Source organism: Carassius gibelio, chromosome B20 (genome assembly GCF_023724105.1).
Source record: "Carassius gibelio isolate Cgi1373 ecotype wild population from Czech Republic chromosome B20, carGib1.2-hapl.c, whole genome shotgun sequence".
NCBI lineage: Eukaryota > Metazoa > Chordata > Actinopteri > Cypriniformes > Cyprinidae > Carassius > Carassius gibelio.
The window spans coordinates 11,841,006-11,852,805 of NC_068415.1; the positions used below are offsets into that span (position 1 = coordinate 11,841,006).

Below are 11,800 nucleotides of genomic sequence, written 5' to 3' on the forward strand. Positions count from 1 at the left end.
TGTGATTGCTATATACTGCAGTCATAATGGATTTAGAATAGTATTAAACTTTTATGACCAGTTTTCCACCATTTCCTCAATACATAGATAACTACATAATAATTTAAATAGTTGCGTAATCACGGTATTCATAGTGAATCATTCAGTATGACAGTGGTTGTGGTGTTCTGAACTGATCTCAGAACAGCGGCGAACGAACCACGTACACTGACTCCATTTTGTGTGAGGGACTGTTCGCACTTCGCACGGACACGACACATTCAGAGGAGAAACATCAAGTAGAGGTAACGTTATGTACCTGAGACAGTGCATATTTTATTCGCGCTTGCTTATAAGCGATATATTGTTTAAACGACTATTTTGTGCAGCGGTTCCGCAGCTAATGAGCACTCTCTGGATGTGGGTTGAAGGAGGCCTCGGGCCATTATTTTTGCGGAAATGCGTAACGTTAGGTGTTTGACGCTTTCAGAATGGCAGGTTTATTGTATTATTGTTGTTTTAACTTCTTGTTTTAAGGAAGATGAGCGGCTGTCGTATTTTCATCGGTCGATTGAACCCCTCTGCTCGAGAGAAGGACGTCGAGCGGTTCTTCAAGGGTTATGGAAAAATCAGGGACATTGACCTGAAAAGAGGCTTCGGATTTGTAGTACGTTTGGCCTTTTGTAGACAATTTAACAACATTGTAAAATCATGCTCTATGCATGCCAGTTCTTTAGCCGCAATGACTATAACTGGTTATAATAGCATATAATACATGCGTTACAAAGCTTTTTTTAACTGCCTCCTTCCCTACATAGCGTTGCTTAACAGCCTTCCCCTATGGTGGTAGACACACACAAACACACAGAGAGATATATAGATATAATTCACTTTTTCCCTAATTAAAGCACCGTTTGGGGGAAGTCTCTTAAGATCACTGGAAGGTTGCATTTACACAGTATAAACAGTATACAGTAATATTAACATTTTTACTATTTAAAATAACTATTATGTTTTTATATACTTTAAACCATAATTTACTCCTGTGGCAAAGATTATTTTTTCAGCAGACTCTACTACTTCAGTCTTCAGTGACACGTGATCCTTCTGAAATCATTATAATATAAAGATTTAATGCTCAAGAAACATTTCCAGTATCCATTTTTGTAGAAAATAAATTTTTTTCAGAGAATATTGATGAATAGAATGTGTAAAAGAACAATTTTACTGACCCCAAACTTTTGAACTGTGGTATAATATTTTTTTTATAAAATTGCAAAAGTAAACTAAGCAGTTAAATTCGAACAAAATGGAATTTTATGAATAGTAAATATTTAATTTTTAAATAAAAAAGTAATTAGGAAAAATAAACGAGATCAAGAATGGCAACACGTCACTAAACCTCTGTGGTATATAATATTCGCATGTAAAATCTTGCATTGTTTCTTGCAGGAATTTGATGATCCGAGAGATGCAGAAGATGCTGTTTATGAGCTTGATGGAAAAGAGCTCTGCAATGAAAGGTATATTTTTAATCAGTTTCTGTATGTGTATTGTTTTTTTCAATTCATAATATTTCAAAACAACTGTAAATATCTCAGTGAGCAGGCCAAAATGACAAGAGTTAGGAAAAAGTCTCCTTAAGAATGATACTCAAGAATTTGAATTGATACTCAGCAGAGGCAGACTCATATATGAGGGATGTTTGGGTTGCAGGGTGACCATTGAACATGCCCGTGTCCGTCTGCGTGGGGGCCGGGGCCGCGGAGGCAGTGGAGGACGTTTTCCCGGGCGGTATGCTCGTGGCTCCCAGGACAGCCGGAGGTAGGGGTCAATCCTTGTTGAATATTCAAAAGTTTAGTTAAGTAAGATTTTTTTGGGGTAAGAATTGAATATGTGTTGTCAGCAAGGATGTATTAAATAAATCAAAATTGGCAGTAATTACCTTTACATTATTACAAACCCCCTCAAAAATATATATTTCAAATAAATTGTTCTTTTGAACTTTCTATTGATCAAAAGATTCTAAAAAAAAAAAGTACCAGAGTTTCCGTCAAAATATTAAGTAGCGCAAATGTTTTCAAAATTGACAATGTTTCACGAGCACCAAATAAGCATATTAAAATGATTTCTGAAGGATCATGTGATAATGATCCTGAAAATACAGCTTTGCCATAACAGGAATAAATGACATTTTAAAATATCTTAAACCGAAAAGCAGTTTTTCACAGTTGTAATAATATCTCACAATATTACAGCTTCTACTGTATTTTTAGTCAATTTGAACAGTTGTTCAAATCTTGCTGACCCCAAAACATTTAAACAACAGATCATACAATGTTTGCACAGGTAAGGTTCAGTTTAGTCTTATTTTTCTACATTAGAAATAAGTCAGTGACTCGAAGTGTTTCGCCTGTCAGGAATCCTCCACCAATGCGCACAGAGAATCGGCTCATTGTGGAGAATTTGTCATCAAGAGTCAGCTGGCAGGTGAGTGTTCAGTGATTTCTTGTCAGGTTTTGGTGAGTCAGTTATACTCCCAGTCACTGCAAATGACAGAAAATAAGTACAGTGGGGCTCGAAAGTTTGGGCTCCCTTTGCAGAATCTGTAAAAAAGCGAGTCATTTTCAAAAAATAAGAGAGATCATACTAAATGCATGTAATATTTTATTTAGTAGGATATTGTACATAAAAGATATTAACATTTAGTCTACAAGACAAAAAAAATGCTGAAATTATTAAAATAACCCCATTCAAAAGTTTGGGAACCCTTGGTTCTTAGTACTGTGTTCTGTTACCTGATGATCCTGGACTGTCTTTCTGTTTTGTGATGGTTGTGCATGAGTCCCTTGTTTGTTCTGAACAGTTAAACTGAGCAGCGTTCTTCAGAAAAATCTTTAAGGTCCTGCAGATTCTTCAGTTTTCCAGCATCTTTACATATTTGAACCCTTTCCAGCAGTGACTTTATGATTCTGAGATGCATCTTTTCAGACTGAGGACATTTGAGGGACTCAAACACAACTATTTAAAAAGATTCAAACATTCGCTGATGCTCCAGAAGGAAACAAGATGCATTAAGCTGGGGGTGAAAACTTTTGGAATTTGAAGATCAAGGTAAATTGTACTTGATTTGTGTACCGGAAAACATACAAGTATCTTCTGTTGCTTACGAAGGGCAGAACTAAATGGAAAAAAATTCTATTTCAACAAAATAAGACAAATTTGGCCATCTTCATCATGTTCAAAAGTTTTCACCCCCCAGCTCTTAATGCATCTTGTTTCCTTCTGGAGCATCAGTGAATGTTTGAATCTTTTTAAATAGTTGTGTTTGAGTCCCTCAAATGTCCTCAGTGTGATAAGATGTATCTCAAAATCATACAGTCACTGCTGGAAAGGGTTCAAATATGCAAAGATGCTGGAAAACTGAAGAATCTGCAGGACCTTAAAGATTTTTCTGAAGAACGCTGCTCAGTTTAACTGTTCAGAACAAACAAGGGACTCATGCACAACCATCACAAAACAGAAAGACAGTCCAGGATCATCAGGTAACAGAACACAGTACTAAGAACCAAGGGTTCCCAAACTTTTGAGTAGGGTTATTTTAATAATTTCAGCAATTGTTTTGTCTTGTAGACTAAATGTTAATATCTTTTATGTGCAATATCTTACTCAGGACAGTACTAAATAAAAAAAAATAACATGCATTTATAACATGATCTCTCTTATTTTTTGAAAATTACTCTCATTTTCACAGATTCTGCAAGTGGTGCCCAAACTTTCGAGCCCCATAGAATGAATAGAATATGTAGAGTCATGTAAATGTAATAGCATTAACTGTCCAATTAAATGTAAATCAATAGCAGAAATGGTCATTCTGAGATGAATAACAAATTGAAGGTCATATAATAAATACTCCATTAGTGCTAGAGAGGAAAGAGGAAACGGTAAGGCTGAGTCACTTTGCCTCTGTTTTAACCAATTGTTCACCCCTCTATTTGCCAGCCTGACTGTTGTGTCGTATGGAAGAGCTCGCTAATGGTGGAGTTAACCCCTACAGGGCCCCTCTCTCTGCTTAAGCCACTCCCATTGTGCCCCCACGCCTAGTTGACCTCCGCCGATCGCATGAGAGCTCTCTCTGAGTGATGCCCTCTCGCTCTAGACGCAGCGGCTGCCGCTACAAAGCGCAGTTTGTGACGGTGCCGAGCTGAAAGAGAGAGAGAGAGACAGAGAGTGAACGCGAGAGAGAGAGAGGGGCAGAAAGAGGGCGAGAGAAAAAGAGAAACAGAGCATACGCAGTCAATCGAGGGGTTCGGTAATTTGAGAGGCTTCGATCGGTATACTCCCCCACCCTGCTCTCTGGTGGTCCCGAGGATAAAATCTCCAGGTTATGGCCCCGACCCGATGGGTACGTTCCCAGGTATTAGTCTGTAATCTCTTCCTAGCTGTTCACGCTCAGTGCCTTTGAGGGGACGGCACAAATAGGGTTCGATCGATGGAGGGAAGCCCTGTGCTCTGCTACACTGTATACACTTGTGTTTTGGTAAGAATGCATCTGCCATGTAAATGTACACTTTATCAAATGTGGGGCCCTTTTTTTATAAGCTGCTCCACATATTACCTCAGCTAGTCTTTTAAGTGCGGGAGTCCGGGAATGTTGCAGCATTGCAAGCCAAAAGTATCTTTGATTGATACACCACCCCTTTTACACTCCAGTGCTCATTTATTTTGGCTGATGAGACACTGAAGTCTTTGTGTCTACACCACGTTTAGAGGCCAGGGTTTGCCTCACCAAGCTTTGAGTAGAGATTTATAAGGCCGTGAAATGTGGCAGATTCACTGCTCCACAACACATTGTGATTCAAATGTGTTGGGTTGCTTTTTTTGCTTCTTGCAGTTCTTTTCTGTCTGATTACTAACCACTACACAGACCCTAGACTTTCTGTTGATATGCATTTGCCGTAATTTTCTTTAGCCTGATTTGAATATTACATATTGAACATGATCAAGGCTTGAGCATGAGCTGAGAGATTCTCGGACCCCGACTTTAGTTCAGTTACTTTGATTCTTCATAAAACGTTTATCATCGAAGTTGCTTAGCTGAGTCAAATTGCCGGTGTACTGTGTGTAGGATTTGAAGGATTTCATGAGACAAGCTGGAGAAGTTACTTTTGCAGATGCCCATCGGCCAAAGCTTAATGAGGGGTGAGCTGGCTATTTTCTTTCCTATTACTCTCCCTGCAGAACTGTTTTTGCATGAATCTGGACCGCTACTCTACTGTGCTTTTTGCTGTAATATTTTTTTAATCTTTCTACAGTGTGGTTGAGTTTGCTTCTCATAGTGATCTAAAAAATGCCCTGGAGAAGTTGTCTGGGAAGGAGATCAATGGAAGGAAAATCAAACTTGTCGAGGCAACCAGGAAAAAGTGAGATATTATTGTTTTTAGCTGTCTGAACGTTAATTAGTTTTACATCTATTATTATTGACATAAATGTAATATATAATACTGTATGAAATATAGTGACATACGTATTTAATATACAAGTAAATGCATATAAAATATCATAAATGTTTCTATCATTTCTATAAATATATAGAAAATAAGTATGAGATATACAAAGAAATTCATATAAATTTATCATAAATGCTAAAACTAAAATATTATCAAAATTTTAAAATATTAATATTCTAAAATATTATACTAAAATTTATCAAAAATGCTAAAAAAATACTGACCCTACTAAAGTTTGGGGTCAGTAATTTAAATGTTTCTGAAAGAAATGTATGCTTTTTTTTCCCACAAAGGATGCTTTAAATTGATCAGAAGTAACAGTAAACATTTATTATGTTGCAAATGGTGCTACATATAAATTCGGTTCTTCTGAACTTTCTTCTAATCCAAAAAAAAAAAAAAAAGTGATAATGAACAGTGATAATAAGAAATGTTTCCTAAGCAGCGAATCAGGATATTAGAATGATTTCTGAAGGATCATGTGACATTGAAGACTGAAGTAATTCAGCTTTACATCACAAGAAACCATTTTAAACTGTATTAGAATAGTTTTATACTGTTCATTTTTACAGTTTTTACTGTATTTTTTTTTTTTTATCAAATAAATGCATCGTTGGGGAGCGTAAGAGACATCTTTCAAAAACATTAGAAATCGTATTGACCCTAAATTTTTGAAGATTGATTTATTGATTGATTGATTTTTTTTCTTGTCCTACAGATCCAGAACTCGGTCTCGTTCAAATAGTTCCTCCCGTTCTCGTTCCCGAGGGCGCTCCACATCACGTTCTCGTAGCCGCTCACATTCCCATAGCCCCAAATCACATAACCGCTCCAGAAGTCGGTCCCGTTTGGCCAGTGCTTCTCCTGTGCGGCCCAAAGAAGCACCACGTGCTGAATCCGCATCACCGCCGCCCCCAGCACAGCGCCCCCCACCGTCCCGTTCCCCATCTGCTGACAGTCGTCATTAGCCTCCACTGCCCTGTGTGCTGAGAGATGTGTCTGTGGACAACACTGCACGAGGGTGATGAAGTTAGCAGTATTGCCCCATCTTTGATCAGTTTAGGTCCTGGAAGTGGACGGACAGCCTCTCTTCATGCCAGGAGTTTCACAGCACGGGCTCTGTTGCTAGTTTAAAGGCATTTGACAGGAGAATCATATTAAATCAGGAATATACTGCTGTTTTGGGTGTTTTTTTTTTTTTTATATAGTTAATGTCTAAAATGGGTATTTGGTTGTTATTTTTATCACTGTATACAGAGTGAGGTTTGATTGATGTTGAGAGTCTTTATTTGTATAAATATATTTAAGGACGAGCCAGTAAATGTGATTGTTTTCAATTAGTGCGACAATATGATGCGTGTTGAAAATACTGAATTAAGATTCAATACATAGTATATGAATCATGACAAGAAGAAGTGAAGTGCTTCATGAAAGGCTGATAAGAATAGGAATTTCAAGTGCAAGAACTGCCACACAAAGTGACAGCCATTTCATATCCTGCATAAATGGTAAAATTAAGTTTCTAATACTTTGCGGGTCTTTCAGTGTTTTATGAAAAAGCCTGTGCTGTTTGACCAGCTAACTGTATATTTTTTTTACTTCATGAATATACAGTATGTGTGAATTGTTTGTAATGTGGATGCTTAAATTATAATCAAAGAATCGCCCAAGTTCCCGCCGCGCTGCATGACAAAAAAGATATTTTCATAGTTGTGAACCCCGTATCATATACACACCCTATTCATATGCGTGTATTTAATTTCTCATTGAGGATATGCATTTCAATATCGCATTAGTTTGTAGGAGTAAAATATGCTTTTTTTGCAATGCATAGTTTCTTTTATTAAGCAAATCAGGATATGATTTTTATATCATTTCTGATGTACCATATATTCCGGTTTTATGTAAAAATATTTTTTTCTGGATATGTTTTGATGAATGTGTTACCTTTCTGTACCATGGTACAAATAATACACATGGAAATGTCTTTGAACATTTATAAAGTTTGTGTAGCACTGTTAAAAATGAATAAATTACTGAAAAACTGTTAGTAATGAGGTCAGTCATTTCCAAAATCAAAATCACATAATAAGCCATAAAAATACATTTATTCTAATACATTTGTAGAGTAAAGTATAAACTATTTGTTACGGTTAACTATTTTTAACATACTCTGAACTCAAACTGTTTGGCATCGTGCATATGTTTTTAAGGAGGAACAACAAAACGTAGTTGTTCCTACATATTGTTTTTCATTCCCCATGGCCCCAGCATGCATAGTACTTTCCCCCTAAATTCCTTGAGTCCATTTTGAGCTTTATAAGCACTATGGGGTCCTCAGATGTCGCTGTTAGATGGCCCATTGGTTTCTTCAGCTGCTCTTTCCACTGTTGTGTACACTTTTGTTTCTGTGGAAAAAGAGAAGTTATTTTTAGAATTTAAAATACTTATAGAACAGTATTTTATTTTTAAAATATCATCAAAATAGCAATTAAATATTTATTTTTGTTGTTAGGTTAAGTAAAATTTTACAAATTTAAAAATAATACTGTAGATCACCTGTAATAGTTCTCAGTCTCTTATGGCATCTGAACAGGACTATGAGGATAAGTGCCTCCACTATCTGGAACACAATGTAGATTACAGGGAAGAAATACAGCTGGCCAATGAATTCAGCAGGGAAGGCCACCTTCAGGATTGTGGTACACAGCTGAATGTTCTGACAACCCACCTCCATAGAAACAGTCCGTCTGCAACTGAGGACCAAAGGACAAATGTGAACATGATATCAATGAAAACTGCATTGTACCTGAACAATAAATCAGTCTGGCTGATTTTCTTGAGAATGTATGTGCATCTCACTTCCATATGGTGGACATACATACGGTGCATTCATGCTGAACAGGGTGGACAATATATATCCACTTGTGAATCCAATCAGTGGCATCAATGCAGCTGTGGCTATAAGTTGATAGGATTGCACTTTGAAAAGTTTGCCTCCATCAGATATACCAGCAAGAACACCGATGACAACACATGAGATCAGCAGCAGCGCCAACCCAATCTACATACCAACAGGAAAAGAAATGCAGAACATGCTTATAATTGTTTATAATTTGTATGGTGTGTAGCCAGAGGATTTATACTTTACAATACTACAGTTTGCTTGGTCATGCAGCATTCCAGATTGTTGATACAATAGTGTGTTCACGACGTGGCAGAATTACCAAAATGCCAATTTGTGATTATGAGTTCTGTGAGGGCATAAACACTTTGTAAACTATAAGTCGGAATCTCGTAATCCTGTGTTTTTGAGTTCCAGGTCTGTTTGTGGTGGGGATTTTTTCCATTTACTCTTTCTGTACATTACACTGGGTCACCAGTATGGCTACAGAAGAGTGTGTTTATGAGTGGATCATAAATACTTTGTTCAAATGATTCTTTCAGGAATTTATTTGGGGGGGGGGGGGGGTGCAGCTGTCTTTAGTGTGTATTTTACTTATTTACTCAACTGATTCTTCAAAGACGCTGATTCATTCAAGAACTGAACACCACTATCATGCTAAGGTGTGTTTCCCAAAAGCAGCAACGGTCGTAATTCCTTTGCTATCGATAGAGATCAATAGAACTTGTGACCATAGATAGCAATGCTTTTGGGAAATGCACCACTGGGCGAAGTCATGCAACTATTTTGTTTTGTTTAAAAAACATAAATTGTCACATTACATGTAAGTTAGAGGTCCCTTTTATTGCAGTTTGGCAAATTTTGCAACTGGTCCAGTTTGGTCACATGGATTCGCCCCCATAAACCAAGCTGCTTGGTTTGAAAGTGACTTCCGTGTGAACGGTGATTCATACATTACTACATTACTGATGAGAGCATGGTCACATTGACAATATTTTGCAGGCAAAACTTCACAGCTCTATTTTCAGTAGAGTGGTGATGTATGAAGGACCGCTTACACAGAACTAATTTTCAAAGCCAGCAGTTTTCTGTTAACTAAAACACAAGCAAACTTTGCATTGGGGAACTTGTTTGCCCTCAAATGAAACTATCAGTCACCTCACTTTTATTCAGCGTTAACCTCATGTTTATTAAACTGTTGAATAAAAGCAGTATCCCACTCTGTAAATGAATGAACACACACCTGGGTGATGATCTTAGAATAGTGGGGCACTCTGTAGTTGAGCAGGGTCCCAATACCGCAGGGCACCAGGATCATAATCAGGGCAATAGTGATGCTAGTGAAAGGAACATATTCTGCCAGGTTTGAGATACCCTGGCTGTACAGGTAGAGCAGGAGGGGCATCATACCCAATCCCAGTACCGTGGAACAAGCAGTCATCACAATACTGAAAGAAAAACAGATCAGATTAAGGAGATACTTTCATGTTAAATGGCAATATGGCACTGGAAAAAACTTGGATATTTGATATATATATATATTTATATATATATATATATATATATATATATATATATATATATATATATATATATATATACACACACAGTAAAAAAAAAAATGCCGAATTAAATACAACCCCACACTGGGTGAAATATGGCTGAAAATATTGCTAAACTTTCTTGCATATTATAGTTATGCATTTTAATTTTTTTTTGTTTTTTTTATATATATAATTTTCTCCGTATAGTCTACTATTGGACAGTACTTATTTTCTCAAGAATTACCTGAGGTTCATGTCTCCCTCGAGGGCAAGAGCAAATATGTTGGAGAGGTTTCCTCCAGGACAGCACCCACAAATTAACACAGATAAGCTCTCCATAGGACTCAGCTGAAACAGCTTTGCAAGGCAGAAGGCTGTGAGGGGCATTATACCAAATTGAGCCCCAACTGCAATTGCCACCCCTTTGGGTTTGATGAAATAATTCTTGATCTTTGAGATTTCCATTGTGCAACCAAGAGACAACATGGTGATGAAAAGAATAACAATTAATGCCCAGCGGGTAGCCTTGTCCACATTTTCATTGAATGCAGAGTCTTTTGAGGTGGTGATGTTTACATCCCTTTCGTAGCTTGAAAAGTTGTATTTGATGGTTACATTTTCAGAGACCACCATTTTTTAATATGGAAATGTGTTTTGAATGTTATCATAAACTGTAAGATAGAAGTTGAGAAAGTTGAATTGTCATGTAGTAAATGTAGTCCAATAAACAATAACAGCAAGTGGTTATGTTTTCCAAAGTTTTTAAGTTTGTTTTTGTAAAAAAGATAAATCTCAAGCCTACCTTTGATTCATGCAGTTCTTCAGTGACTGTGTGGTGTCTTCTCGGAAAGCCAGAGTGAGCCAGTTAGAGAATAATAGGGGTCTCCTGTGTCTGTGTGTCCAGTAATCGAGTTTTTTTTTTACTCACTTGTTAACCCTTTAAGGGCTGAGCTATTTATCACTTAATTTTCAATCACATTTAGATTTAATATAACAATTTAGTTATTGGTGAATATAGACAGTTGTACACACCTCAAAACAATGTGCACTAGTAAGGAACGTAACAGTTATGACCAAACATGCATTTAGTTCCAGTTTTTCTCACTCAGCAGTTACAAACAAAACTTAAGATAACTTAATTTTTTGTAATTTACAACATTTAACACAAATGTTTTTTTGTTTTTATTTTTGCCAATTTTCATATATGTCAGCGCTCATAAATTTGTTCTACACTAAGAAATTAATCATAATTTAGATCTACAACAAAATAGAACAAGTTCTGGTGATAACTAAACAAATATTTAATTACTATAATATTGATTTCTCACTAGAAATAAGTTAGTCATCTTTTTTTTTTTAGCTGAACCATCAAGGAATGGAATGCACAGGATTGTGGGATAAGGATACATCTATGCTGCCTTCAAAATGCGACTGAAAAAGGTACTAGTAATGTGACATTCCACACAGAGGCTTTGAAGCTTGTATAAAAAAACGTCCCCGGTTACTATCGTAACCTCGGTTTCCTGAGAGCGGGAACGAGACATCACGGAGATATTTCTCTGTTATGGGAACACCTTCCCTTCCAACTTTTCCCGAAGTCCTACTGTCTCACGACAGTCCAAATAACTAGCCAATTGTTGCAAAGTATGCAAATCGCCTGCAAATACTGATGCGCTCAAGAGGAAGTATAAAATGCAGTGCATGCAACAATTACGTCGGAATCTGATACTGAATGGAGCATACTCGAGCCGGTTGAGCAGTGAACATGGCGACCACCATGATGTCTCATTCTAACTCTCAGGGAACCGAGGTTACAATAGTAACCAGAGATGTTCCCTCTCGAGCTTTCACTAGCCATCCTG

At 37.0% G+C, this 11,800-nt stretch overlaps 2 protein-coding genes across 4 annotated transcripts; one reads left to right on the top strand and one right to left on the bottom strand.

Annotated features, from left to right (window-relative positions):
- Window positions 1-116: 116 nt before the first annotated feature.
- On the top strand, window positions 117-7,539 carry LOC127983969 (serine/arginine-rich splicing factor 5). 3 transcript variants are annotated; one of them, XM_052586415.1, is made up of 8 exons: window positions 117-284; window positions 517-646; window positions 1,432-1,502; window positions 1,696-1,803; window positions 2,364-2,469; window positions 5,108-5,181; window positions 5,295-5,402; window positions 6,208-7,539. In XM_052586415.1, exons 2-8 carry the CDS (start codon window positions 521-523, stop codon window positions 6,455-6,457), a joined length of 843 nt encoding a protein of 280 aa, XP_052442375.1. In that variant the 5' UTR covers window positions 117-284; window positions 517-520; the 3' UTR covers window positions 6,458-7,539. The 3 variants fall into 3 exon arrangements, 2 of the variants coding, with proteins under 2 accessions (XP_052442375.1, XP_052442376.1); XM_052586416.1 differs by having other exon boundaries at window positions 2,400-2,469; XR_008160517.1 differs by lacking the exon at window positions 6,208-7,539 and having other exon boundaries at window positions 2,400-2,469; window positions 3,982-5,181; window positions 5,295-5,370.
- Window positions 7,540-7,575: 36 nt separating this feature from the next.
- On the bottom strand, window positions 7,576-10,801 carry LOC127983968 (hepatic sodium/bile acid cotransporter-like). Its single transcript, XM_052586414.1, has 6 exons — window positions 10,741-10,801; window positions 10,183-10,609; window positions 9,638-9,842; window positions 8,375-8,553; window positions 8,049-8,245; window positions 7,576-7,897 (listed from the first exon to the last, which is right to left on the bottom strand). Exons 2-6 carry the CDS (start codon window positions 10,569-10,571, stop codon window positions 7,827-7,829), a joined length of 1,041 nt encoding a protein of 346 aa, XP_052442374.1. The 5' UTR covers window positions 10,572-10,609; window positions 10,741-10,801; the 3' UTR covers window positions 7,576-7,826.
- Window positions 10,802-11,800: the final 999 nt, after the last annotated feature.

Bases quoted from the DNA above. Each gene is read 5' to 3' on its own strand.
- LOC127983968 (XM_052586414.1), bottom strand. From the start codon at position 10,571: ATGGTGGTCTCTGAAAATGTAACCATCAAATACAACTTTTCAAGCTAC. The intron at 9,843-10,182 runs GTAATTCTTGAG...TTTTTCTTTCAG, and splicing joins GAGGGAGACATGAACCTCAG to TATTGTGATGACTGCTTGTT. The intron at 8,246-8,374 runs GTATGTATGTCC...TTTGGTCCTCAG, and splicing joins CTGTTCAGCATGAATGCACC to TTGCAGACGGACTGTTTCTA.
- LOC127983969 (XM_052586415.1), top strand. From the start codon at position 521: ATGAGCGGCTGTCGTATTTTCATCGGTCGATTGAACCCCTCTGCTCGA. The intron at 647-1,431 runs GTACGTTTGGCC...TGTTTCTTGCAG, and splicing joins AAAGAGGCTTCGGATTTGTA to GAATTTGATGATCCGAGAGA. The intron at 2,470-5,107 runs GTGAGTGTTCAG...TACTGTGTGTAG, and splicing joins CATCAAGAGTCAGCTGGCAG to GATTTGAAGGATTTCATGAG.